Consider the following 27,210-nt stretch of genomic DNA (forward strand, 5'->3'; position numbering starts at 1 on the left):
GATAAAGGGAGGCTATCTCAGGGCCCATGAGATGTGGGGCTTTTTTGCATAGTGACTCCTAGACCACATCATGTATATGCTGTGGATTGTAAGGGACTGTGGCACAAAACAGAAGTCACAGCAATCTCACTGCACAGATGAGTCATCAGAGTCTGTCTCTTGAGTGGCATATTATTCACAGTTTGAGAAAAGGTATCTCATCCCAGAACAAAGGGTTGCAACTAAAGCGGAAGCAGCAGAAAATAATTAAAACTGAAAGAAGCATAGCCTGACTTGGAGGTAGCCAAGGCTGTGAGAGAAACACAGGTCTTATTCTGATTCAAACTGAGGGTGTGAATGGCTTTGGATATTGAGGGTCCCTCCACCCTTGATAACTCTGTGGGACTCTTCCATTTTGTGCTGCTTTTCTTCATAGCTAGCATGAGTCTACATATTGCCAGGTACAACTACAGATCCTGGAAGTTTCAGGAGACTTGCTACTTTGCCCACTGACAACTTATGAACTGGAACATCATCCCAGTAAACTCGCTGGTGACAGTAGTTGCTACAACTGATGCCCTGTAACTTGCTGACAAAGGTATGCATTTCAGCTCTGCCTCCTCTCTTTTCTAGGCAGACTTCTTTCCCCAAAGAACACCTTTAGCCTGAGGGAGATGGTATTATTACTTATCTACACACATTATTATTTATTGTATAATCCTGGCATCCAAGAACCTTTTGGAGAACATGGGACAACAGTGTTTGGAGAACACTGTGCCATACAGAGTAGAAATACAGGACAGCTTGACTGGGGATTGGGCACTAATATAAGTGCAAAGGTGTGTAGAGAACAGATATCTGCTGTGAAAGGGAATCAGGTGAAGTTTCATCTATTCACAGCATTTGAGGCAGACCATGCTGATCGTAACCCAGAACTCATGTCACAGGGCAAGGAGGGTGAGATGCTAAAGCCTGGCAGGCTCTGATCCTTTCTGTTTGCTAGGTCAGCGGATTGAGTTCTCCCTCCAGGAGGCTTGATACAGAAGCGAGCAAGTGATATTTCTTACGCCTGCTTGTATATTTTGGCTGCTACTGCCCTTCTGTGAATCTGCACATGTTGCCGGCCTTTTCTGTGATGTTTCAGAATTGCTTGCAGATTTCTGAACTCAGGAAGAAGGAAAACTGAAAATCAAGCCAAAGAGCTGAGCAGAAGTGTCACGGAGATGCGACAGAGGTGCTGTGCAGAGGCTGAAGGGCCCAGGAGGTCCATCTTGCTCAGGGGCAATCGTGCAGTGAAATTTCTTGCAACTCGTAGCTTCCTATAATAAATTTCAGTGGGAAATCAGTCTTTGGGAAAGAAGTTTAAACAATCCTGCCAAAAACTTCACAACAAAGTCTTCCAAGTTTCCAAAATATGATGGCAAATATCCTTTGGGGTCAGCAAGCTACACTGCAAGTCCTTCCCAGGACTGCAACAAGAAACACAGAAAGATGGATCCGTTCCAACAGAGGCTGCTGGGACCAGAAGCAGCAAGGGAAGACTTACAATCCGGCTGTGGGATGAAGAGCTGTCCTCCCTGCGCCCGGCACGGTGGTTCATGCAGATTTTAGAGGATGAAGTTCCCAGAACACCGGCAGAGATCGAGCAGCAGCTGGGATATTATTCACTGACTGATAGTCCTTTGCCTCTAACAGGGTTTGACCGTCTCCTTTTCACCAGTGTTTACTGTGCCTATCAGGTTCACTCCAAGCAGGGTCTGGAGAAAAATCTCTGGATTAGTTTTTTCTCTCAGCTGGTTGATGAAATGTTTCATGACCTGTGCAAGGGGCTCTGCCCTGCAGATAACACCCTCTCCTGGCTTCCTGGCCCTGGAAGGAGAAGCCTTCACATTTAGCATCCCTGAAACATTTCTAGCATTCTAACCCGGCCAGGATCAAGAGAGACTCTTAATAAGGGAAATTGTGGTAGAAGAGGATGCACCTGACTTCAGCTGCATCCTTGTTTATTTCGAATGTTTTCCACATGAGTCAGCATTTCATACAAACATGCCACACCGTTTTGTCCCAGTTTCTGCATTGTGTAGGTGACCCTGTAAGGATTTATACACAAGCTTTTATTTTTAAATGAACTAGGACAAAACTATAAAAGCCTTTCACTCTCTCTTGTTATTCTTTTTTTCTGTTTGCCTTTAAGTGGGCTGTGCTGAAGGGGGCAGTGCTGATCAGACGTGTTAGCTACCTTGATCGCTGGTGCTGGCTAGGGAGATGCCCTGACAGTTTTTTCCAGGATGTTACACCGGTATCCTGGCTGACCTCATCTGGATACTTCAGCTCAGCCTCCTTGTATCGCCCGTGTGGTTTCAGCCAAATAGAGTATCTTTTCACCTCTCCAGCAACCAGTTAAGCAGATGCTGTTGTGTTTCATGATATAGGTCACGTATTTAATTTCAGCTTTCATCTCATGTGGCATCACATCTGATGTGTCCATAGTAATTTCCCATCTCATGTATTCATTTTTATTTAAAAGGCAACCTCAAAATGTACGTATTCCATTGAGCTTTCTAGTATTTGGATATCGTATTTACACATGTACGTTGCTTTGTGTCAATTATCAGTTTGGAATATGCTTCCCTAAATCTCATTTAAATTCCTGTGGATCATGACCTAGTTATTTCTTCAGCAGATTTTACCTCTTCTATGCATTTTTTTTTTTTTTTGTACAGCTATGGCACTTTACAAGTCAAGCATAATAAATACGCAATCTCTAGCCTCAAAATAAGAAATACAATTATTTCATAGAAAGAGATATTTGACTTTTCTCGGTCTTGCACATTGCAACATGGAATTAAATAAATGCAATTATCTACTCAGGAGGGGTTTGATTTTTTTTGTTTGTTTGTTTCTACTGGGTTTCCCGCCGCCATTGTAGGTACATCAATATAGTCTTAATTTTCCATGCTCAACAGAGGTGGTATGTGTGACAGCCGAAGCGGGAACTGCTAGCTTTTGACCTAGTTAATTTTTTTCCAAGCCATTGTTGCCTAACGGAAAGGAGAAATTGTGAGGCAGGAATAAGAAGCCTGGAAGCAAGATACCAAAGAGAATGTTTTTTGAGGTCAGGTTAGGGCTATGACAGGAGAAGATAGATTTACACAGGTTGTAAAGCAGGATGGTTGTTGCTTGTTTGTTTTGGAGGTTTTAGGTTTGTGGGGTTTGTTTGTTTGGTTGGTTGGTTTTTTCTTCCCAAAGGATGTAAGAATTAAGAATAGCTTTTTATCTGAAGTATAACTTCTAGTAAACTAGCGTCCCACCTAATGTTCTTCTAGTCTTATACTGTTTTTTCACATACCTCTGATCTCTACCGCTCAGCCATTGCCCAGCTATGCCCCCAGGGTTGAAAGTCTAGGATATGTGTGGAGTGATGGAGGCAGGGGGTGGCTGCAGACAAGTTCTGCCTGAGCAGAGAACATCATCAAAAGGCTGCACTGGGGTGGCACTAGTGCAGGAAAATATTGTCTTGCTGGAGAATATACAGTCTGAGTGATATCAATGGCTGCACAAAGGCTGAGGGGGTTGGCTCGGTGACTTGGGTGCAAATGCACTGTTTTGAACCCAGGATTTTGTTAGGATCAGTTTAAGGGCATTGCTATTTGTTGAGTGGATTATAAATTAAACTCAGGTGATGTCACAAAGCTTCATGCATGCTCACGATGGTGCACATTTACAGTTCATGTAGTTTGGGAGACAAATCAGAGTTTAGCTCAACTGAAACAGCCCCCGTCACACTCTGATGAAGCCTCCAGCCTCCTGGTTTGTTACTACCCACCTGGGTGGATCCTGTGTCAGTCCGATGGCCCAGCAGGAACACACCAGTGCCCTCCACAGCCGCACCAGTCTCTCTACAGCAGCGCTACAGCTCAGTGCAACACAGTAAGAAACCACTGGAACACAGGTGCTGAAAATATCACTTAATGGTACCTTTGATCCCCCTTGCACTAGGTTACTGATACAGCCTACGGTGGGTTAGCCATACCCTTGCATTCAAGGAGCTAATTTCTGGAGAATCTAATGCCCCAGCAGTCCACACTGCCTTTGCACAGCGTAATACTACTCACACTTACATATTATGAGCCTGCTCCTGACCCAAATATTAAGAGATTTAAAAATATGGGTTTTATTCTTTTTAATTACCTTGCTTCTGAGCTTCCAGAGGATGGTCCATTTGTAGATTTGAGCCCTCATCCCTCATTACAAAGGGTAGAAGCCTACTTTTTTGTTTGTTTCTAAATGTATTATTTTCATTAAATGGAAACTGAGATTGTCAAACACAGCTTCTTGACTTCAGCAACTTCAGATTAAGAAAAGCACCAAATATTGTGAAACTTGCAATAAAATCATAAGAAGTGCCAACACTGCACACACACGAATACAAAAAAGAGTGTGCGCAGACAGACTGGCTCAGTAACACATACCGCAGCTCATACGATCGCCATGCTGCTTCCCCTCCTGCGCTGGTACCTCAGGCAGCAACAAGCACACGTGTCTCACAAGTAACAACAAATTCCAATCAGAGAAGATTTTACATCTTTTGTATTTTTATTACATTCATTTTCATTACATTTATTCTCTCCCCAAATATGCAAGGAAAGTCGCCTCATCCTTTGCTTTCTGGATGATGGGGATCTGCAGTAACATTACCGCGATGGTTCTCTGATCGTCAGCATCTCGCTACACTGCCCCACCCCTGCCCCAAAGCTACCTCATGCTTTATGCTTAAACCAAACACCAACACAGGACACACATACAACCTGTAAAGACCTTTCTATGAATGAGTGGCAGACAGAGCAGTGGCCCTGAGGACCGGGCACAAGCATGCAGCGTAAGGAAAGCACTGGACATATGACAGCATGCTCAAAGTAGAGGATGATATCCAAAGAGGAGCTATACCCAAGTTCATGGCACCTTGGCTTTTCTTATGCTCCTTTCACATCTGCTTTTAATTATTTGACCCTTGGGGTGAGCTGGCACCTGGAAGCCACTTTGGCTGAGCCTCTGCATAGATCAGGAAGCCTGTAAAGGTGATGTACTTGCCGTGGTTGCTGTAGGCACCGTAGCCATCGTGCTGGTGGCTGTAGAGCCAAACAGTGTCCCCGTATTGCAGAGGCAGCATGATACTCTGGCTCTGCATCTCCCGCCTCTTGGAGTGGTTGTCATCATAGATCATGGCCTGCACTTCATTGTGGTTCTTCATAAGTTTCACTGACATAGTCTTAAAGGGCATTTTGCCAATAGTGAAAGAGAAATAGTATGCTCCAGGTATACGGCAGGAGAAGATGCCAGTGGAGGAATTGAAATCTTTTCCAATGTTCACAAACTCTGTGTCAAATGTGATTGGCTCATGTTGTGTTTGCTTGTCATCTGTCCCCAGGAGGCTTCTTGAACGGGCAACAGAAAATGCAGAGCGAGGGTCCTGTTCTCGCTTTGGTTGATCGGATAACACGTGTCGCTGCGAAGCTTCATTCTGCTCTCCAGGAAGTTGCTGGGTTGTATGATGGTGTGGCCCCAGCTCTTGAGAACTAAGAGCATTCTGGAAGAAGGCAGAAGTGTCTGGATAGATTAGGTAGCCATTGAAAGTTGTATAGGGGCCCATGTTGCTGTAAAGAGCATACTTGGGGTCTCCGTGTAAACGCAACCAAACCGTGTCACCGTAGTCAAGCTGCAGCACGGCACTCTGGCTGGCTACCTTCCGTTCCTTGCGGTGGTGTTCATCATACACAATCACTTGCACGTCATTCTTGTTTCTCATCAGCATGACAGACAAGTTTTTCTTTGGGTATTTCCCAACAGTGAAGGAGAAGTAGTAGGCTCCAGGAATCCGACAGCGGAACAATCCAGTCTTGGGATCAAAGTCATTGCCAATGTTCACATACATTTTGTCAAAGGTAATGACCATCTCAGAGCTCCCTTCCATGCTGCTGGTTCTGGCCACAGAGAAAGCAGAGCGAAATTCAGTACTGGTGTCTGCTGGGAAGCCATCTGTAGGCAGAAAAATCGTGCAGCAAAGGAAGCCAAATAGGACCTGAACCTTCAGTGTCATCATTGTATCTAAAAGGAAAAAGAAGCATATTTTAGCAGGTATCCCATTAATTTCCAGCTCATACTCCAGTTGAAACCCAGACCTGAACATTGCTACATAGATATGAAGGTCTATGTCCAAATACTGAGAAGTTCCCAGCGCGGTCTCTGACCAGTGTAGGGGTCCTTACCTCAGTTCAGATCCCAGCACCATTTTTATATTTTCCTAGCAAGAGCTGGACCTTTTTTCCCTGTACTCGTAGGAATAAAAAGAATCTTCTTCTTCGAAAGCCTGGCTGTCCTACAGTTTAACTGCCAAACACTGTTGCTCACACTGCAGAGGGAGCTCAGAGCTTGCTGGCATTTTGCCAGCATGCCCTTTTGTAGTGCTTTTATTCATAAAATGAAGGATGAAACCCTGTATTTTATAACTCAGATACAGTTGAAGGGCAGGGAGAAGAGGACATATGCTCTAGAGGTTACCATGCAGATGCCATTGCACTAGCTGTTTCACGGGATGTGGAAGCTAGAAACCAAGTAAGTTGGTAGACCCCATTATTCAGACAGACTTCACCATGAATCTGTGAAGAGCGTAAAGAAACTAGAAGAGGGATTGTTTAGGGAAGGAAGGAAGACAATGAGGAAAATTAATTAAATTTAAAAAAGAAGGAAAACAAAAGATAAATAAAAGACAAGTCTCCCAAAGTATAGAATACCTGAAAGAGAACAGAAATACCAAAACCAGGGAAACAGCTCCTGGTCTAGATAATAGACCAGACATAAAAATCTTCTTTGACCCTTAAAAAAGAGGGATAAGTTAGGAGCTAATGGGATTTTCTGCTTCTAGTTTCTCTGATCTTTTTTTTTTGGCTGAGGCCAAAAAGCATCTATTAGTGCTTTCAGGCTGAAAACAAAACTGCCGGTCATTCCAGTGAGAAGCTTCTCTCTCTGTCACCTCTCTGTGCTTATTAAAATGTCATTCAGGCTGGGAGGCAACTGCCTGGTTTGCAGTCTGCCCCATCTGCCACCCCAGAACTGGTGCCTTGCCAGCCCACAATGAATTCACAGACCAGCAGAAGAGGAACAAAACATGCTACTCATTGGGGGGAGGGGTGAAGACAAATCCTGAATTAAAAAGGATAAAGGGGTAAGTATTTGAATCGAATAGGATGACCTGGTAATAGAAGTACAGCAGACAGAATCCACACAGACTGTGAGGTGGCAATACCTAGAATCACTCTCCTACAGGAATTCAGCTTGACCTACAGTCCCTCTTTTAACTTGAGAATAAAACTGAAATGAGAAATGCAGCTCTAACAGATGTGAACCCAAGAATGAATTATGTTGTCACTTAATTACATGAAAGTGACACACTAGCAAAGACAAAAAGAAATATCCATCCATGTCTTAATTTTACATTGCACTACTTCTCTCACAAACATCTCAGTATTTTCCTCCATGGCCCTGATTTCAGAATGTTTTTCCTGACTTAGCCTGAACCCATTCATGGGACTCCAGGGGCTGCGCTGCTGCATGGGGTTGAGAGAGCTGACTGACGTCATGTTGAGGCCACTCTCTATCATCTTGGAAAGGTCATGGAGCTCAAAGGAGGTCCCTGATGTCTGGGTAACGGCAAATATTGCACCCGTCTTCAGAAAGGACAAGTGGGACAACATGAGGAACTACAGGCCAGCTGGACAGTTGGCCAGTTAGCCACTCACTTCGGACCCTGCAAAATCAGGGAATGTTCTTCTTGGAACCCTTTTCTAGGGAAAGGACATGATATTTAGCATCTGTTGATCAACTGAGGGTATATCATATCTAAGCAAACTGATTGCCTTCCTGTGAGAAGACACCAGTGGCTGTCACCTACCTTTTAGCAAGGCTTTTGTTACAATGTCCCAGAGCATTCCTGTATCCAAGTTGTGACATTACAATCTAGATAAGTGGACTACCAGATGGGCAAAAAACTGCCTAGGTTGTCAGGCTCAAGGGCTAGTGTTTAATATCTAATTTCAGATGTTCTCTTTAATATTTAATATTAATGACCTGGAGAAGAAGGCAGAATGCCCACTCATCAAGGTTGTAGATGACACCAAAACAGGGGATTTGTCAACATACTTCAAGGCACAGCTGCTATTCAGAGGCATCTAGACAGGCTGGAGGAAATGAATGAAAAGAAATTCATCAAGGATGAATGCAAATTCCTGTGCCTGGGATGGACTAAATCTGTGTGGCAACTAACTGGCTGGGGAGCAGTGATACTGAAAAGGATGTAGGAGTCCCGGAGAACAATAATTTATATGTGGGTTGGCACTCCCCTGCAGGTAATGAAGACCAACAGCACACTGGAGCGCATCAACAGAATGTAGCCAGTAACAAGAGGCAGTGGTTATTCCCCTTTAGTTGACAATTGAGTAACTCCAGACAAGGGCAGGCAAGATGGTTGGGGTCTGGAGCACCTGCCCTATGGGGAGAGGCTGAGGGAACTGGGCTTGTTTAGCCTGGAGAAGAGAAAGCTTGGGGGGGATCTAGTAGGAGCCTTCCAGTACCTATGAATAGTTTACTGAGACAACAGAGCTAGGTTCTTCACTGATATGCATGGTTGGAGAATAAGAGAAAATGGTTGCAAAATCTAAAGGGAAAGGTTCAGACTGGATATAAGCAAAATAATTTAATGCTCAGGGCAGTTAAGAATGGAATGGTTCGCCCAGAGAGACTGCAAAATCTCCCTCCTTGAAAGTTTTTAAGACCAGACTGGATCAAGCTGTGAGCAACCTGGTCTGCATTCAATGTTGGCCCTCCTTTCAGCAGGAGGTCAGACTAGAGACCTCCTAAGTCATGATTCCTGGTTCTGTAACTGATTCCCATAGCTACTGCCTTCTCACAGTTAAAAAATAACTCTCTAATAACCCTAGCCATGACTCTTACACGGAACTAACCAGCTAATGGCAGGTCTGACAGAAAATCTTTCATCCAGCAAATTAATTTAAGAAAGCATTTTCAATTGAACTATTAAGCCATAGCTAATTGCCATGCATCTGCTTCCATGCTGTCTTTATTTTCCCTCACTTGGCCATTTAGTTTGTGAGCTCCTCAGGGCAAAGACTCTCGCTCTTCCCACGTCTGTACAGCATTTGGCCATTGCTACCATTTAAACAATACTAATAGGCCCTAACATCCCACCAAGAACTAAATCCCAAACTGTCACACTGTGAACTCTGCCTCTCATTCAGAAGTATTATTTCTGCAGAGTGCAAAGTGCTACACCTAGCATAGGAGGCTCATTTCAGCTTCCAGCTTAGAAAACCAAGCCCTAAAGGCAGGCTTACAAGGGCTTTTAGATGTTTCTGATTCATACTCATCCATTGCTATTCCAATGATTGCCATGGTGTGGCTGCATGGAGAACCAGGATGACTGTGACATGGCTGCACGCTCTTGAGACAAGAAATGACAGGAAAGGATTTGGCATTTGCATTTTTAGCCACACTAACCAGCCTGGTTCTAAAGTGCTGCCTGTGCTCCAGAGCTCGCTCAGCATATCTGGGAGTCAGGGAATATACTGCAAGCAGGTCACTGCTGGCCAAAAAAACACAAAAAGACAAAACAGTTTTATAAACTCTAGTTAATCTGACCTTATGTTCCTTCAAATGCCCACTACCCCTCCTTCTGTCCCAAAGCTAATTTCTCTCTAATTAGGTCACTTTGAAAAAGGTTGGATCACTCAGTTACAGCTGCAAAGACTCTCTGGTGCTGCAGTCCCTTATTTATCAGATCTTCCCAATAACTTACTGGCAAGTCATTTAAATAAGGCAGTCAATTATGCTGTGTTTCCATTAGCAAGTTGTTTCCTTGACAGCTCCCACTCACAACTTTCAGGACTATTCAGGTTCTTTATCTTAATAAAATAATTTAGAAAGTATCTAATAACTGCCTCTCACACTAAACCAGCCTAAGAATAATTGACAATCATTAGGAAGACTCAGCTAGCTACAGGGCTGCCATAAACAGAGGCAACTCATGACAACTCTTGGACTTGAGTATTTGTGTAGTAAGTCTAAAAGATAAAACTTCCAAAACGCTCTGCTGCTTCCCCAGCAAATGCTTCTGGTGCCCAAGTCTTTTACTGGGATAGCTTTCTTCCAGCAGGGAAGAGAGAGCACCAGGGATGTGAGGCTGGCCATGGACACTGATACAGCCTTAAGTTCATGTTTTGGTATAAATTTTAAAACTGCAGTGAGGTGAAAGACCCAGGGCAGTGGTGAAAAGTGGGTCTTCAGCATGAGCCATGCATGTCATACATAGTAGCTGTGTTATTCTCATCACATTGACGTATGAATCAGGGCCCTCTGTCCCCTACCCTAGCACTCCTTATTGTGGTAACACCACAGTATGCACTGGAGCTAAGCAGACCCAAGGGATAAATAAGGTATGCTATTGCCTTTACACTAGGCAGTACCAACAGGGACAGCAGCCCACAGGGAAGAAGTCCAGAAACTAATTTTTGGAACAGGAGGCACAAAACACATGATGGAGCTAAACAGTTCTCAAAGGCATTGGCATTAAATTAATGACCTGAAAAGAAGGGGCTAAAATGGTAGTGACTCACATAGCAGAACAGGAGTTGAAAATCTTTTTCTAAAAGAAAGAGACAGAATTCACCATTTCCATGACCCGGGAAACTTTAATAGCTTTGTGCTTGCTGGAGGTGATTTTTCTGTCCTGGAACAGAATCAATACACCAGTGGAAACACAATTAGTTTTACTCTTCTACTGAAATCCATGGATTTAGTAAAGGGCTTTCAATTTATTACTGTTAGTAATAAATTCTTAAAATCCTGTAAGCTGCAAAAGTAAAGCCCTGTTCTTCCTAGCTCTCACTCTAATATTTAAGGACAGCTGCAAATGTTTCAATTATTTGAATCAGTGGAAGCCTGTGTAATGAACAGCCTTCCCGGGCTATAATTGGCAAGATTTTTTTACACCAGATACCACATACTGTCTGTTCCACTCATCTGATACAGATTAAGAGCATCAGATAATGGTGCAAACGCATCACTTCTTCCAATATCAAGGGAGAAATTAATTGTAACAGATCCTGAAAAGCGAAATCTGTATAAAGGGTACTGTGCGACAAAATCAGGGATTCACTTATGGCTTTGGATTTTCTCTGCTTGTGATGAAAGTGGTTTTTTGAACTCTGGAACAATCTTGAGAGGTAAAACATTGTCTGAAGCATTCAGGATGCTTTTCGGAAACTACAAGCCACACTTTGAATGACAGAATTGCATGGCATTAATATAGAAAGTACTTAATTTTAAATGTTTCCTCGAGTCAAGGAAGTCCTTTAACATAATAAACCAGCTTCTGTGTACTCAAAGATCTGTGGAGAGGCAAAAATTCTTTTGAAGTTCCTCAACTCCAGACATACTCAGGAAAAGGAAATAGAGAGCCCATATTTTGGCATAAGCCTCTAATGTTAGCCTGTCACATCAGAATATTAATTAAACTTGCTATATTTCAGCCAGAGCCCTAACAACTCTGTTTAAACTAAAATGATGATATATAAGATGATGGATATTCACTGATCAAAAGGGAAACCCAATAGTTCTGACACTAAGATTTTTCTTCTTATAACAGCATTCAAGGAAATTTGTTATACACATTTCAATAGCCAGAGGGACACGCTCTGTCTTCTGATTTGGCTACTATGTATATTTTAAAATATATTCATTTAGACAGACAAAGTGGTGTTTTAGTAGAGAAGATGGCTCAATAAACCCTAGGTGGGAGCAAGGTGTTATTCTAGCAGACTAATGCTTTAAAATGTAACATTTTTTTTTTACATCCTCTTCTAAATGAACAGACTACATAAATCCAACCCTCCACCACATATATACTCGTCAAGCAAACAAGACTAGAAACTGTACCGCAAAGAAACATACTAACACTGATCAGGAGTGGAAAAACAACCATCAGTGAAATCACATCAGCAGTAAGTACTGAGAAAATTCATTTGATAGGAATGAGCTCAGTGAGAAATGGTTTCTGTGAAGGCATAGGCCAGAGAAGACCGGAAACCACGGCCTAAGAAAGCCAGAAGTCTGTTGCTGTACAGGGTATATTTAACACTGCTACCTTTAGACATAACGCACTGAGATAATTTTAACAGTAGGAATTTTTGCATGGATCCAGTTACAGTAATGCCAAAGTTAAACCATCTCTTTTCCCTCCCCCAAACCTAATTTCCTTTTTTAGCCTGGTTTATGTGAGCAATCTTTCTCCTGATGTGCAAAAGAGATGCTGAGCCTGAGGAACAAGGCTTTGTTGAAGTATCCCATCTCTCCAGGAGGAACTGGATTGCTGCACCAGAAGGCAGATCACACTGGTGTAAAGGACTAACAGAGACAGTCTGGCCTGGAATACCAGGAGGTATTTTGATAGATAAAAGAAAGTAACTGACAGTTTGGCAGCATATACCATGAAGATCTCAGTTAAGACAGAGAGAGAGAAAGGAAGGCCCCAAAAGCAGACTGGCCAGTGCAAAAGCTATCTCTAAAGAGAGAGAAAAGCACAGAGACCTCAGAGAAGGGAGTAGAGGGCAATTTCATTGTTCCAGGTGGCTGGGCTGGAAGCCACGTAGCAGGAGGACTTTTTCACACAAGTCCTGTTTTTTTTTTTTTCCCTTTGGCTGCGGAGGTGAAACCGTATGAAGCACAGGGACACAGACTGTCCCAGCAACAGACTTCCAGGAGTGTCAGGCACCTTATGAGGAAGAATGATGAGCACAAACAGCGCAGTTCAGGCTATTGCAAAGGCAAATGTGGAATTATTATTTCAAAATGAACAAGACTTAGTTACAGGAATTATTTTATTTTAAACTTCTCACTTGGGTTAAGATATTTAAGCTAGGGTAGTCTGCAAAGAAGCCAGTAGCTTGTTGAACTGCACATTGCTGAACTCTATAGAACAGCTTTTAAAACATGCTTTCAGGCTAGAAGGCCTAGGGTAGGGGACATGGGTAGTAACAAGCACATGTATCCAACCCATTCCCCCACTCACGGGAATGCTGCCCCCCCAGTCATTGCTCTAAGACCTGCCACATCACCCACCTGGGTAAAAGCTAGAGGGAATATGCTGGTTCTGGCTGGATGATCATCAAAACACAAGTTAGGATGAGCCTGTGGAGTCCAGTAGTCATCCCCTAAGGGACTGGATAGCTGAGTGCCAGCTGGGATTACATGCAATGACAACAAAAACATTTTTGTTTCCTAGTCATGTCTGAGCTCACTGACTATTAAAAAGCTGATTGAGCAATGCAATCAAAGATGTTCACAAGCTGGGTAACTCTGCTCCCGCTCTTGATTACCTGCAGAAAACTTTGGAACAGATGAAATTCAGTTCCCTTTGCTTGACAGATCAACTTGTAACACTTTGTTTCATCAGTGGAAACATAATTGCTCTGGTTTTTTTATCCATTAAAGGCTGCACTATAACACTTTGAGAAAATGTCACATGCTATTAACTGGCATTTTCTGACAGTAGGCTTTGCAAATCCACCTGAAAAAACTGTCTGTACTGGGGCATTTGCCTGCAGGAATGCTGCTTTCCTTGGGAGTTGTTTTTTTTTTTTCTTGTTTTGACAGGTAAGGCAGGAAAGCATGCTGTCTTTTAACATCTGCCATCACACCCAGCCAAAGAAATCACATTCATTTCTTTTCATGCCCTGCTGTTTCATTACTGCAAAGATACTCAGAGAACACTGTGAATTGCACTGCAGTGCTGCTCTTCACTGCCAACATGCTGCAACATCTCAATTTGGAAATTCATTGAGCTCCAGTTTAGTGAAGAAGGTGATAAAAGGCATTACGGTCTGTGTATCTTCCATCTTCGCTCTGGCACCTGCCTTTCTGCTCCTCCTCCTGCTGGGTCAGGACACAAGCCTGGAGCTGGAGGACTGGGAAGAAACAAGCATCATGCACTCAGCGCCAAAGCAGAGGCCAGTATTATTCCAGAATGACAACTCCGCTCTGCCAAATTCTGTTTGGGGAAAGGGAGGTGTCGGTCAAAGTCCACATATGCTAATGAGCCTTTTTTCTGGTCCTGTTCTCTAATCGTCTGACATGACAATCCTGTGAATACCCAGTGAATTGGTAGACAGATCAAGAAACGATCATTTAAAGAATAATCATTGCATGGGACTACCCCCATTTTTGTCACCAGCCAGTCTCTGGAGACCCAGACTTTTTCTGGGTGGTACAGAAGTTCTTGATAAACGATGAAATTCTGCAATACACAGTGTTCTTCAGTATCAGTTGCTTTTCATTAATCAGGTTTATCAAATTCTCGGCCCAGTAGCATTCTTTCTTTTATGTCTACAGATACACAGTTAAAAGTAGCAAAGTAAGTTAGCAAAGTCAGTCATTGCCATGTTTGTTAATGCTGACCCTTCACAATCAGCAACATGCAGTCCCCCATTTCCAGTGGTCTTTCCTGCCAAATCCCTTGTAATGACACCACTCTGAGGAAAGCCTACAGACAGTTGGAACCTGGGCCCTTTCAAGTTTTGAGCCATTTTACCAAAAACTATTTCTCAGAAGGCTATAGCTTGTGCAAATGAGATGACCCAAGGCTGTGAATTGACAGATGATATCTTCAGGAAAACCCCGGTTTCTGCTTCCACTTCATAAATTCTTACGTTTTGGCCCATGGAATTAATCAGCTTGTCATTTTAGTCAACAGAGAGCTGTGAATTTCCTCTCTTAAACACCTTGCAAGTTAAGTTTTCACAGTTGTGCTTTTGAACTTGGACTTTTCTGTGACAATCTGACGCTGAGGTGCTGCTGCCCACAAGGCAGTCTACTGCCATGGCTGGAGGGGCAGAGAGAAGCATTTGCTGAACAATCCCCTCAATACACACATAGTTTTACAAAGTTTTCCCATATCTGCTTTCTGGCTTTATATTGTTTCCAGTATTTAAAAAAAAACCACCAGTCCCCTCATAACGGCAGCAGAAATGTTTGTGTGACTATTTCTGTAAAACTCCATCTGCTCCTGGTAAAAGGCTTTGGCATTACCATCAAAAAGCGCTGCTGGACACTGCTGTTCACTCATCAGTTCCTCATTCACAGTGAGAAAGTGCTCAAAGCCTGTCAAGTGTTCACAGATTCCAGGCTCATCTGCGTGACCAGCCAGTTTCCTCCCAGGCAAAATCGCCTTTGACAGCTTGAAGCTGCTGCCTCTGATTTTTGCTTATAGGAAAAGAATTTTGCTAAAATACTGAAATAATGACTGCAACAACCCACTGGCAGGTTTTATGTAACTTTTAGACTCTAACCGGACATAATATAAAAGAAAAAAAGTGATTTAACATGAAGGATATGGCTGTTTTGAACACTGTTATGCAGATGCTGTATTTAAAGCAGGCTTGGATATTGTTGCACTGCATTAAATACGTAGCTTATATTGACAGAAGTGCCATTTGCAGTACCCTACACAATTTCCTCAAAACAACACTGAGAATTTTCATCCATGCAACCTAAAACCAAATGTTCACATTCGGTTCCTATTTTAAGCCAGTGCTTCCTCTACTCAAATTTTTCCAGTCCCCTACCTCCCTTTGAGCTACTTCTAACACCTTTCCTTTTCAAGACAATTACCAACAGCTTCCAACAGGAGTTTACCATCTCCAGAGCCCCCTCCAGCAGGTTCAGTAGTTTTCTGCCCAGCCTGCCTCCAATTTAAGTTTACTGGAGGACAACCCCTCCACCTTATTGCCTCCTCCTACTAGTAAAAAGGAGATGTTTTACATTAGCTTTCCTTTGCTTTACCTCCTTCCAGGATCACCTTGTTCCACAGCTGAACCTTGCACAGCATCGGGTCACAGTAAGGCTTCTTTTGGATACCCTTTCTGTCTCCTAAATAAAGACCGGGTTTCATATACTCATATGAGAAGTAAAGAATGGAAAGGGAAGGATGGGAGAAGGAGTGATGAAGTAAACTCAGGCAAAGCAGCAGAAGCTAATGTGAAGCACTGGTCAGTCCTTGGGTGGAAGGGATGTGAATTTACTTTGAATGATTGGAAGTATCTGGGGCATCAAGTGACCAGCTTTCCTAGCAAATCATTACTTTTCCCAAAGTGTTCAAGCAGCAATGGAAGGTGGAGGCAGGGGGAAAAGCAATTAGAGTTTTTATGGTGTCACAGTTTGTGCTCACATGTCCCAGAGTAAATAAAAATATGAGGATTTCCATCAATTTAAGGATAATTCCAATGTAGGAGTGTTGAAATGACACCAGATTATAATGCTAATATGCTACAGCTCACTGAGCAACAGCTCCATAAAAACAGCCTTCTAAAAAGCACAGCCTAATTCATTTTCTCTGCCTTCTTCAACACAGATTCTTTGAGCCGTGGCTCTGCACCCTTTCAGTCCCAGACAGCACCTGTTTTCATAGAAAAAAAATTCCCTATCGCCTGGTTCATATAAAAAATGCTTCCACTCCTCCCAGTATGTCTTTAACTTCTCTAAGAGCTTTTCTTTTTGTCTGAGTGGAAAGGTCTAAAGCCTGGGGAAAGAGAAAGCCTTCTCTGTTTAGAGGATTGAAAAATTCTTTGGTTGGACTCAGAACGTGTTCTATTCAGGATTTTATGTGCAGCTCTCCACAGCAGCATCCAAAAGAGATGATCATTGCTCTCTTATTTCTTTCTACCTGTCTCCTCACAGAGATCAAGCATTTTTTCACTGTGCACAGGGGACCACCTGTTCCATTTATATTAAACAATATATATTAAACCACGAATACTACAGGACCTAGATTTTCTCTCCTTGGAGAAATGCCTAAAAACATAAATTGTAGAACTGTACTTTATTTTATTCCTATTCTGAATTCCATTTTTTTATTTCATTTTATCTCTAAAAAGACATTTTTGGACTACGGTCTTTCATTCAAGGAGTAAAATACTAGAAGAGTTTGTACTTTCAGTTCAGGTAATTTTGCTAACTGCTAATCCTCATTCATTTTTCTTCTTTTGTGTCATTGATTTCAGCGCACTCAGACTCAGTCAAGCAACTGCTCCTGGGAAATCAGAAGGTTCTGTTCCCTCTGTCTTCTCCAAACCAAGAGACCTCTTTTAACTGTCTTCTAGTAAGCTCTTACTTTTCTTTCAGGCTCATTTGAGAAAGAGCTGCACTGTGTTCTTGGTGCTGTGCTACCCTTGGATATCGGACAAACATCAGAACAGGACCAGCAGGCAGCTTTTTTGATCTACATGAAATGTGCATGTTGCCTTCACAAAATGATAGAAGAACGGTCCAGAAGGGAACTTCAGATGTCAAATAGTCCAAAGTACTTTCCCATGATAGGATCACTAGCTTAATTTCATTCTTCACAGATAATTGTCTAACTTGTTCTTAAAATTATGGATTCTTCACAACCTCCCCAGACCAAATATTGAAGAGTTTTATTGTAGGCCCTAGAAAATTATTCCTGCGGTCTAAAATAATCTTTCTTTCTGCTACTTCTTGCTTTCTGTTCCATCTACCATGAACCCAAAGAAAAGATCATTCCCTCCTCTATTTTGTATCTCAACACTGTAATACTCCCCTGCCAATTTTCTGGTCTCTGGGCTAAATAATTTCAGTTCTTTCAAATCATCTCACAGGCCACATTTTTCAGACCTCTGATGAACCCTGCTGTCCTTCTCTGGACTCTCACCTGTCTCAAAGTGTAATAACCAAAACTTCACACAGCCTCCAAGCTGACGCTTTAGCAATGCTGATCAGAGCAGGAGGATTGCTTCACATATCTTCCAAGTCTTTTATATATCCTAGCAAGATGTTTGCTTTCATTTGAAACAGGATGACATTGACTCATGTTCAGCTTGTAATCTATTGTAGCACTCAGATTCTTTTCTGCAGAGCTGTATCCTAGGCATTTGCTTCTTGCTTGTGCTTATGCAGTTGACTATTCCTGCCTTACTGTAGTACCTTGCATTTATCCCCACCAAATTTCATCCAGCTCTTTTCCTAGCAGTTCTTCCGACTTGTTGGAATAATTTTGAATTCTAATCTTTTCCTCCAGCATATTTCAACTCTCGCAGTTTTATATCCCTGGCAAATGTGATACACCCACTCTTTATATTACCATCCAGGTCATCTAAGAAAACACTGAAGAGAAGCAGATCCAGGACACACCAACACAGCTATCATATCAGTTTTAAGCAGCTTGTGGTCTGTCTGAAGGACTGGCACATACTAAAAGGACACAGATTATGAGCTCCGAATCTTCTGATATTATTTAGAGAAAATCCTCCTGTTCAGAAAATCATGTTTACCCAGTCTATAGCCTCCTTCACCTATGTCCTGTACCTCACCAAAGCAAATATTTAAAATGTACAACCATGACCAAGAATCTCAAATTTCACTTAAAAAAAACCAAATTAAATGTCTCACTCTTATGCCATAAAAAAATCTTATAATATGTAAAATGAAGAAAAGCCAGTTCTGTTAGAATCTGCTGGAATACTGAAACAATGAATGGGAAAGATGTGACCATTTCTCTTTGTAGACTTAGAGGTATATTAGAAATGTCAGCATTTATTACATTCACTGTAGATACACGAGCAGTGCACACTGGAAGGGATGCACCAAGGCAGCTAGCTGATTTCAATGGACTAAATTTTTTTTGCATCTGCCCTTTACCAAAGGACTGTAGGTTCCTTTCCCCAGAGCTCAAAAGCCAGCCATCACAGTCACAAGCAGGCACTAACAGATAGTAAGCCTTTGTGTACATAGGAGTAAAGATGAGCTGGTATTCCTCTTGACAACAGTGGCTTGACTCTCTCATCCGGCTCTGGCTTGCGTTCCAGGAACCGTTTCCATAGTTTCCCCAGATTCCTTAACCCAATATGGACAATTTTCCTGGCATTGTGACTGAGGCCCTGGCACAGCAGAAAACAGGCATGGGATGAGTTAACCAGCTGGAAGGTGAAAATTTGTACGTATGTATGAATTTGTACCGTTTCCCAATGGGGGCCTAGTAATCAATTATTAGCCTCTGGAGTAGCCACTTACTGCTTGCTCTGTGATCTTCTCATCCTGGCTGTGTTACCTCTGCTGGAAACCTCAGACCTTTGATTAGATGCAGCAGGAATTCCTCCCTTTGTTCTCTAACCTGTTTGGAGGAAAGATGCAACTAGAGAGAGGCTTTACAGGCACAAGAAAGCACTCAGGGGTGGGGAAGGACCAGGCAGCAGGGATGGGGGATGACAAGGGATTGATGAGAGAGCCAGCAGCACAGCAGTTTTGTGTTACTGGTTTATCTCATTTGAGCATCAGGCAATTTTCCTTTCCTGGCATAGGGGCAAAGGAAAAGATAAAGAAGAGCTGAAAGGAAAATAGAAGTCCTGACTTTACTTCAGCTTGGATTTGCTGGGCAATGGGTTCTGTAATAAATATATTTCTGGGTATCAATCAAGAAGTAAGAGCTTAAGCTTTTAATCTCTACTGGGTGAAAATGGGAGTCAGTCACGTAGATTCTTTCAAATAATGTATGATGAACTATCAAACTGCCAAGCCTTAATGCATCTTCCGAGAGAGTACAAAGATCCTCACCCCTAGTCAGTAAGCTGCAATTCTAAGGCAAGTGGAAGATCATTTTCCTTAACTGTGCACCTTGGAGTTGAACATACACTTCAGACTTTGGGATAGGTGAATGGAAGAGTTCGGGAGTAAAACTCACCAAATGCTAACATCTGACCTCAGATGCCTGTAACAAAGCTCTCGACTTCAGCATTTTTAAGACTCTAGTATCTTTAAGCCCTATTTTTTGCTCTATTCTCATGCCTTAGAGTCAATGTAGAGATGAGAATCTCTTAGAGGGAGATGTTTCTCAACTGAGAATACTATATTCTCAGAGGCAGTTCCCCACCTTGGAAATCTACCTTCACTACTAGATTAGTTCATTTCAATGCTCTCTGCCTATAACTGACCACATGAATGTGAAAGTTTTGGCACAATGACAGTGATCACACTCGTAAAACATAAATAACAACAAATGGGATTCCAAGTTTTGCCACCAAATCTCTGGTTCCAGTTTATCTCATATCTGCACCTGTTTCTTCATCTACAAAACAGCAAATGTCTACCACACTAACAAGATTATCAGATTTAAATCAATTCCGTGTTGAAGCCATAGGTTTTCCATTATGGAGACCAAGTGTACTTTGAAGGCTTTGTTCCTTCCAAGTGGAAAATACGAAACTCATTTGCAGAGCCTAGTCTGCTAACCATCCAGTCCTCAGCTGTTTAAAGCGGAACAGAAGGAATGTAGAGGGTAATGCTGCCCTACTGGGAATCCATATTCTTCCTTGACATATCTTTTACTGATATAAATTAACCCTTACGAATAGCTAGACAGCAAACAGCTGCCACATGCCTAGATAGGATCGCAACCTCATTGGCAAAGTATTTAAAAGTCTTGTTACACACCATGTCCCTGGAGAAGAGAAACTGCAGAAGGTTGCAATAGCATCAGAATGAATAACTGAAGCGCAGCTCATTCAGTCTGTGCATAAACTGAAGGTTCACAATGCTGCCTTCCAGTCAGCCAGCAGCGCAGAAACTCACCAAGCCTCTGACAGAAACATCACCTGGAGATGCTGACCTGCTTCCCCGGGAGCTTGTAGGGAACGGGTTGAGGAGATGACAGTGGGATTGCCAAGTGCACAGAGAAGGATTAAGCTAGATTATCTGACAGAAAATTTGTGTTATAGAATTGGTTGTACACGCTAGTCTCAGGAAAACCCTCAGGAGTCAGTTCTCCCAGGAAACTAGAGATCCGTGCAGGTTTAAGGCTATTTCTCACCTGAGAAACTGACCCTGTGGGAATTTTCCAGGACGCCCTTCTCCATGGGTGGCCCAGGGAGGTTCTCCCCCCTCCGCTCCACGCTAAACGGGGCCAAAATGTCACACCCTTTCCCACATAAACTCTACCCGTTTAATACTGGAAATAAGAGGGGAGGGAGGGGGGTAACTCGGGCGTTTCCCGCTGCTGCCCACCTCTCAGTGGGGACGGAGGGAGCGCAGCCCGCCCTATCCGCCGTCCCCGAGAGCCAAGGGCTCGGCCACGACAGCGTCCCCCAGTTGCCGCCTTACCCCGACGCCCCTCTGCCGCCGGCCGACACCGCTCCGGACCGCCGGCCTCGCCTCAGGCGCCGCCGCGGGGCAGGCCCGCCTGTCGCCCCCGCCCCGCCGCCCCTCTCCGGCCGGGGGATCCCAATCCCAACCCCCATCCCCATCGATATCCTCTCAGGCAGAGCCCGACACCCCCGGCAGCGGCTCCCCCGGCCCCGTACCTGCTGCCGCCCCGCGGCGGCGGCTCCGCGGCGGCGGTCGGGGACCGGCGGGCGGGCGGCGGCGCGGGGCCGCGTCGCTGCCTGCGCGCTGACAGCTCGGCAGCCGCGGCTGCGGGGGTAGGGCCAGGGAGGGGGGGCTCAGGCACCCGAGGCTCCGGCGCCGAATCAGTGCCGGGAGGAGGGCCCGGGGGCGGGCGGCAGAGGGGCTCGGCGGCGCCGTCACGGCCGGCGGCAGGTCGGCCTTCGGGAGGAGCTGGGGGCGAGGCCGGCTGGGTGGGAGGGGGCGGCGGGAGGGAGCCGGGCCGGGCTCCCCGCCGCCTTCCTGGGGGGAGAGGAGGGCGCTGGAGAACCGGCGCCGCGGGATCAGGCACCGGCCGTTCACCACGGCGACGGCGGAGACGGACGGGGGGAGCCGAGGGGCACCGGCTGGGCCGCGGCGGGGCGAGAGGGCAGCGCCCGCCGGTCCCGGGCTCCCTACCCGCAGCCCTCGGGCGGCTCGGTGAAGGACCGATAACAGTAATTTAGTACGACTAAACCATGTAACTGGGGGGAATGACGTGCTTTTGGCAGCTCGAGGCCGTTGTCATGTCTGACCTTCTGCTCTGCAGATCTGCGAGTCCAAAAGCTTGTCTGTAGACCAGCTGTGTTATCTGGCCCAACTAAAGCTCCCAACAAGAGCTTTCTCTCTGGAAAGCTTGGCTTGCCTTAGATCCTCACCTAATAACAACAAGGCTACTACTCCCTCAGTAAGTTTGCAGAGGACACCAAGTTGGGCGGGAGTGTCGATCTGCTCCAGGGTAGGAAGGCTCTGCAGAGGGATCTGGACAAGCTGGATCGATGGGCTGAGGTCAATTGTGTGAGGTTTAACAAGGCCCAGTGCCGGGTCCTGCCCTTGGGTCACACCAACCCCATGCAATGCTACGGGCTTGGGGAAGAGTGACTGGAAAGCTGCCCAGCAGAGAAGGACCTGGGGGTGTTGGCAAGAGTCTGAACACGAGCCAGCAGTGTGCCCAGGTGGGCAGCAGGCCAACAGCATCCCGGCTTGTATCAGGAATATCGTGGCCAGCAGGAGCAGTGCACTGATCGTGCCCCTGTACTCGGCACTGGTGAGGCCACACCTCAAATACTGTGTTCAGTTTTGGGCCCCTCAGTTCAAGGAGGACACTGAGTTGCTGGAGCGTGTCCAGAGAAGGGCAGCGAAGCTGGTGAAGGGTCTGGAGAACAAGTCTGATGAGAAGCACCTGAGGGAGCTGGGGTTGTTTAGCTTGGAGGAGGCTGAGGGGAGACCTTATGGCTCTCTGCAACTGCCTGAGAGGGGCTGGAGTGAGGTGGGTGTTGGTCTCCCAAGTCACTAGCGATAGGACAAGAGGAAATGGCCTCAAGCTGCATCAGGGGAGGTTTAGATTGGATATTAGGAAAAACTTATTTACTGAAAGAGTGGCATTGGAACATTGGAATTGTATGATTCTACTTGTTCCTTTAAAGGTCGGCATTGATTTTTGCTGACAGCAAAATAGCAGGTTTTTCACATTACTGCTCTATGTTGAAGAGCAAATTTGGGGTTTTGTAAAGCATGTTTCTTGTTAGCCCTGTAAAATCTACTGTTGACTTCCAGGAAGAAGATCACAGAATCATAGAACTACAGAATCATTAAGGTGGAAAAAGACCTCCAGGATCATAAAGTCCAACTGTCAACCCAACACCACCATGCCTCCTAAACCACACCCTGAAGTGCCATGTCTACATGTTTTTTTAACACCTCCAGGACTGGTGACTCCCCCACCTCTCTGGGCAGCCTGTTCCAATGCCTGACCACTCTTTCAGGAAAGACATTTTTCCTAATATCGAATCTAAACCTCCCCTGATGCATTTTAAGGCCATTTCCTCTCATCATATCACTAGTAACTTGGGAGAAGAGACCAAAGATGTAAAGATCTGAATGTTTAAAAATGTGCTACCTCTCCGGCACCAAAGGTCTTTCTTTCACTGTCCTATACCCACCTGCTTTGGGAGAAATTTAGATGCCAGTGTACACATCTCAGAGGACAGATGCAGCACCTAGTAATGCTTCTCCTGGAGGATGGTCTAGCCTTTGTTGCCTTGTGTTGGCATATTCTCCAACGTCCATCTCCATTTACCCCTCTTGTGGCAGGCACCAGGACTTTCCCACGTTGCAGCAAGTGTTAGACTTGTGTGCCAACACATTTGAATCACTTTTCACACAACCCCTTTCCACTCCCTCCCCTTCCTCACGAGGTGTCAGAGCTCAGGTGCACCCATGCACCTGTCATGAAGGCTGACCCCTCAATAGACAGTGAGAGAATGAAAAAAAAAGGGAATAGCTTCCTCAGAGAGGAAGAGGTCTGATAGATGGAGTGACCAGAAAGTAATTTCCTTTTTAGTGCAAGGATGCAATTTTGGCATAACAAGAGCTGCCTTCCACTCTTTTCCCCGATAGCATGTCTGACGTGGTGTGCACATCATTTTAAATACCTGCCACCATGCAAATCCTCCCTAGCTCTCTACCCACCAGCATCTGCATCCGTCCCTGGGTTATATCTTTCTCCTTCTTCCCTCCTACAGAGCAAAACAAAAGGGACAATGACAAGCAGAATGAGACAGTTAGGGACTAACCCTCCCGTGGTTCTGATAACAGCTGTCAGCTGAACAGAGTATCCTGGATGGGCTCACATCCAACTGGTACTGCTGGCCCAACGGATTTTACGCTCTCTTAACAGCTTGTTTACACATTTCAAAGGACAGATTACTCAACACCCCATTTACTGCTCCTGGAGGAACGAATGGACCACTGACTCCCAGGAGATGAAAACGCTTATCTTGAGCATAGCCCAGACAAATGCATTCCTTTTAATTGTCTAGCCATTATAACAGCAATGAGTAATTTATCAACAGTATGATAGAATTGCCATTCTAAATATATATTTTGCCATTAGGGTCAAAATGATTGAGAGCTAAATCACTACAGTATTATAAACTAGGCATATATTTTGCATTGTCCTGTGTATCCACATGAACTCTGCTCTGCCCCTGCCAGTTGTGCTTATGCCTCCACCAGTTTTTTTTCCTCACTGAGGCAATAGTGCTCATGCCTTCTCTGCCCAAGCTGAGGGGAGGCAGAGGGCTGAGAGGTGGACTGTGCATCTATCCAGTAGCAGCCAGTGGATTTACTCCTTTTGCCTGGAAAAGCATTGAAAGAGAGGAGAGGTGCCTTATCTGTGGGTCCCTACGAAGGAGGGAGGAGAATGTAAAGGTTTTGTGAGGGGAAAGGAACAGACTTCCCAAAAATGGAGAAGGGGAGAAGGAAAGGTGCTGGACCTTCTAGTACCATATAATACTGTTGCCTTCACTGCAGGTGAAAGTCTTCCCCAGAAGGATACATCCCTTGAAGCCCCATGGGCATACTGGAATGATTTTTTGGTGTTAGTATCATGAAAATTCTTACACCATAACTCATTAATAAATGGCAGCCTTAGAAGTGTAAGAATCAGTCCTTCGTATGACATGATTATGGCCTCACTTTTGCATTCTTCATCCTCCCTAATTCTTAGGCAAGGCTGCTGCCCATAATCTTTGTGTTCTCATTCTGGGTATCTTTATTGCTGCCTTCCTGTTGAGAGAACAGGAATAGCCTGTGTGACATATTGAAACCTTGTTCCCATCCTCCCGTTATCAGACTCCAGGCTTTCTGCCCCTAACTTATCTTTGATGTGGCCTTATTGGAGTGCAAACATTCGGTCATGATGTATGCCTATTCCTTATTACCAGTTTTATTGCTGTTGATTTGATTGTACCCTTAGTAATCCACATGTGCCATATTTTTAATCCTTGATCTGTATTGTATCACAATAAAGATGAGAAATGTCAAAGTAAACAGTGATTCAAACAAGTCTAGCGATTAAAAAGAATACCAATAGTGAGGGTAAAGACTCACTGGTAGGTAAACCAACTTATAGTGGGACAGTATAAGGCTAAAAGAAATAAACCTATGTTGTCCATTCTTAATGTGGTAACAGTGAACAGTGAGGTGCCTCAAAATTCTGTGTTAGGCTGCTGACGGTTTATATACCTATTACTGACTTGGAATGATCAGCTGTTAGCAGATGGCATCACTTGACTTACAGTGAAATCTCAACAGCAAAGAAAAGATACCGTCAATTACTATCATGGGTGATTAACAGGATTTTTTGAGAGCCCACCTGCAAATCCTGTTCTTGGCAATGAAGGGATTTTGTGAGCTTTTGTTTGGTTTGTTTCTTTTCAGGGTCTCGGGTTCTGTCATTCTGAATAGTCTACTTAAGAGAGATACACATATGGTTTCCTTTAGAAGAATTCAGCACTTGAGCCTTGAGGTCATTGATCGTATCAGGTACCTGGAGTGTGTTATAATGGCAGAAAGCCAAGAGAGGAAATATTCTCTGAAATTGCTGAAATCTGGAGTGGGTCCATCTAGAAAGATAGGTGTCCTGGTTTCAGCCGGGATAGAGTTAAATTTCTTCGTAGTAGCTGGTATGAGGCTGTGTTTTGGATTTGTGCTGGAAACAGCGGTGATAACACGGAGGTGTTTTACTTGTTGCTAAGTCGTGCTTACACTGGTCAAGGACTCTCTCAGCTCCCCGTGCTCTGCTGGGGGCACAAGAAGCTGGGAGGGGGCACAGCCAGGACAGCTGACCCCAACTGACCCACGGGATATCCCATACCATATGCCATCATGCTCAGGATATAAAGCTGGGGGAAGAAAGAGGAAGGGGGGGGAGGGGGGAAAGGGGAAAGGGGAAATGTTTGGAGTGGTGGCGTTTGTCTTCCCAAGTCACCGTTACGCGTGATGGAGCCCTGCTCTCCTGGAGATGGCTGAGCACCCGCCTGCCCGTGGGAAGGGGTGAATGAACGCCTTGTTTTGCTTTGCTACCACGCGCAGCTTTTGCTTTACCTGTTAAACTGTCTTTGTCTCAACCCATGAGCTGCCTCACTTTAACTCTTCCGATTCTCTCCCGTCCCACCAGGGGGGAGTGAGCGAGCGGCTGCGTGGGGCTGGGTTGCTGACTGGGGCTAAACCACGACAGTCCATTTTGGCGCCCAACGTGGGGCACAAAAGGTTTGAGAAACGACAGACTTGACTGGAATGTGCTAGATGGAATTTATAGCTGTTATTTCTGTTTAGCTATTAATTGGCAGGCTTCTGTGCTTGCTGTGGGGCTTGCCTGACTTACTGTATACATAGACTGTATGCCTTAAAGGCTAGTGCTCATTCGTGGTGCTTTTTGCTTTCACTGCTCGCTGTGCTGCTTATCCCCTTCCCCTGCCGGGCCTGGGAACACTCTGATAACAGCCATGGCGATGCGCCTGGGCTGGCAGATGGCCAGGGCCCCGCTGCTGTTTCTGTGCTGCTGCACTGGACAGGCTGGAACTCCAGCGTGAACTCAAGTCAAAGGGACTGTGAGCTGTGGATGAGTCCATGTGGGAGCAGGACACCCGAAAGCATCTGTGGCTGTGTATAAGCCCATGCCAGAGCAGGTATATCTTGAAGCATCTGTGGCCTTGGTTATGTCTGTGCCACAGCAGATGTACCTCTGAGGCAATTGTGGCCCAAGGATATATCCGTCTTGGAGAAGGTACACCTCAAAGTGTCTGTGGCTGTAGATAAGTCCGTGCTGCAGCAGGTACACCTTGAAGCATCAGTGGCTGTGCATGAGGTCACGCCGGAGCACCTCAAAGTGCGTGGCCATGGATAAGCCCACAATGGAGCAGGTTTACTTCTGGAGGGACTAAAGTCATGGGCAAG

General features: G+C 44.7%; 1 protein-coding gene across 4 annotated transcripts; it reads right to left on the reverse strand.

Moving 5' to 3' along the window:
- Nucleotides 1–4,543: 4,543 nt before the first annotated feature.
- Nucleotides 4,544–21,695, reverse strand: C1QTNF4 (C1q and TNF related 4). Of its 4 annotated transcripts, XM_064462704.1 has the most exons (3): nt 21,411–21,695; nt 19,129–19,228; nt 4,544–6,084 (listed from the first exon to the last, which is right to left on the reverse strand). In XM_064462704.1, the coding sequence occupies exon 3, from the start codon at nt 6,077–6,079 to the stop codon at nt 4,976–4,978; it is 1,104 nt and encodes a 367-aa protein (XP_064318774.1). In that variant the 5' UTR covers nt 6,080–6,084; nt 19,129–19,228; nt 21,411–21,695; the 3' UTR covers nt 4,544–4,975. The 4 variants fall into 4 exon arrangements, with proteins under 4 accessions (XP_064318774.1, XP_064318775.1, XP_064318776.1 ...); XM_064462705.1 differs by lacking the exons at nt 19,129–19,228; nt 21,411–21,695 and adding an exon at nt 21,211–21,287; XM_064462706.1 differs by lacking the exons at nt 19,129–19,228; nt 21,411–21,695 and adding an exon at nt 13,168–13,245.
- Between the last annotated feature and the right edge of the window lie 5,515 nt (nt 21,696–27,210).

This window comes from Phalacrocorax carbo, chromosome 10 (genome assembly GCF_963921805.1).
Source record: "Phalacrocorax carbo chromosome 10, bPhaCar2.1, whole genome shotgun sequence".
NCBI lineage: Eukaryota > Metazoa > Chordata > Aves > Suliformes > Phalacrocoracidae > Phalacrocorax > Phalacrocorax carbo.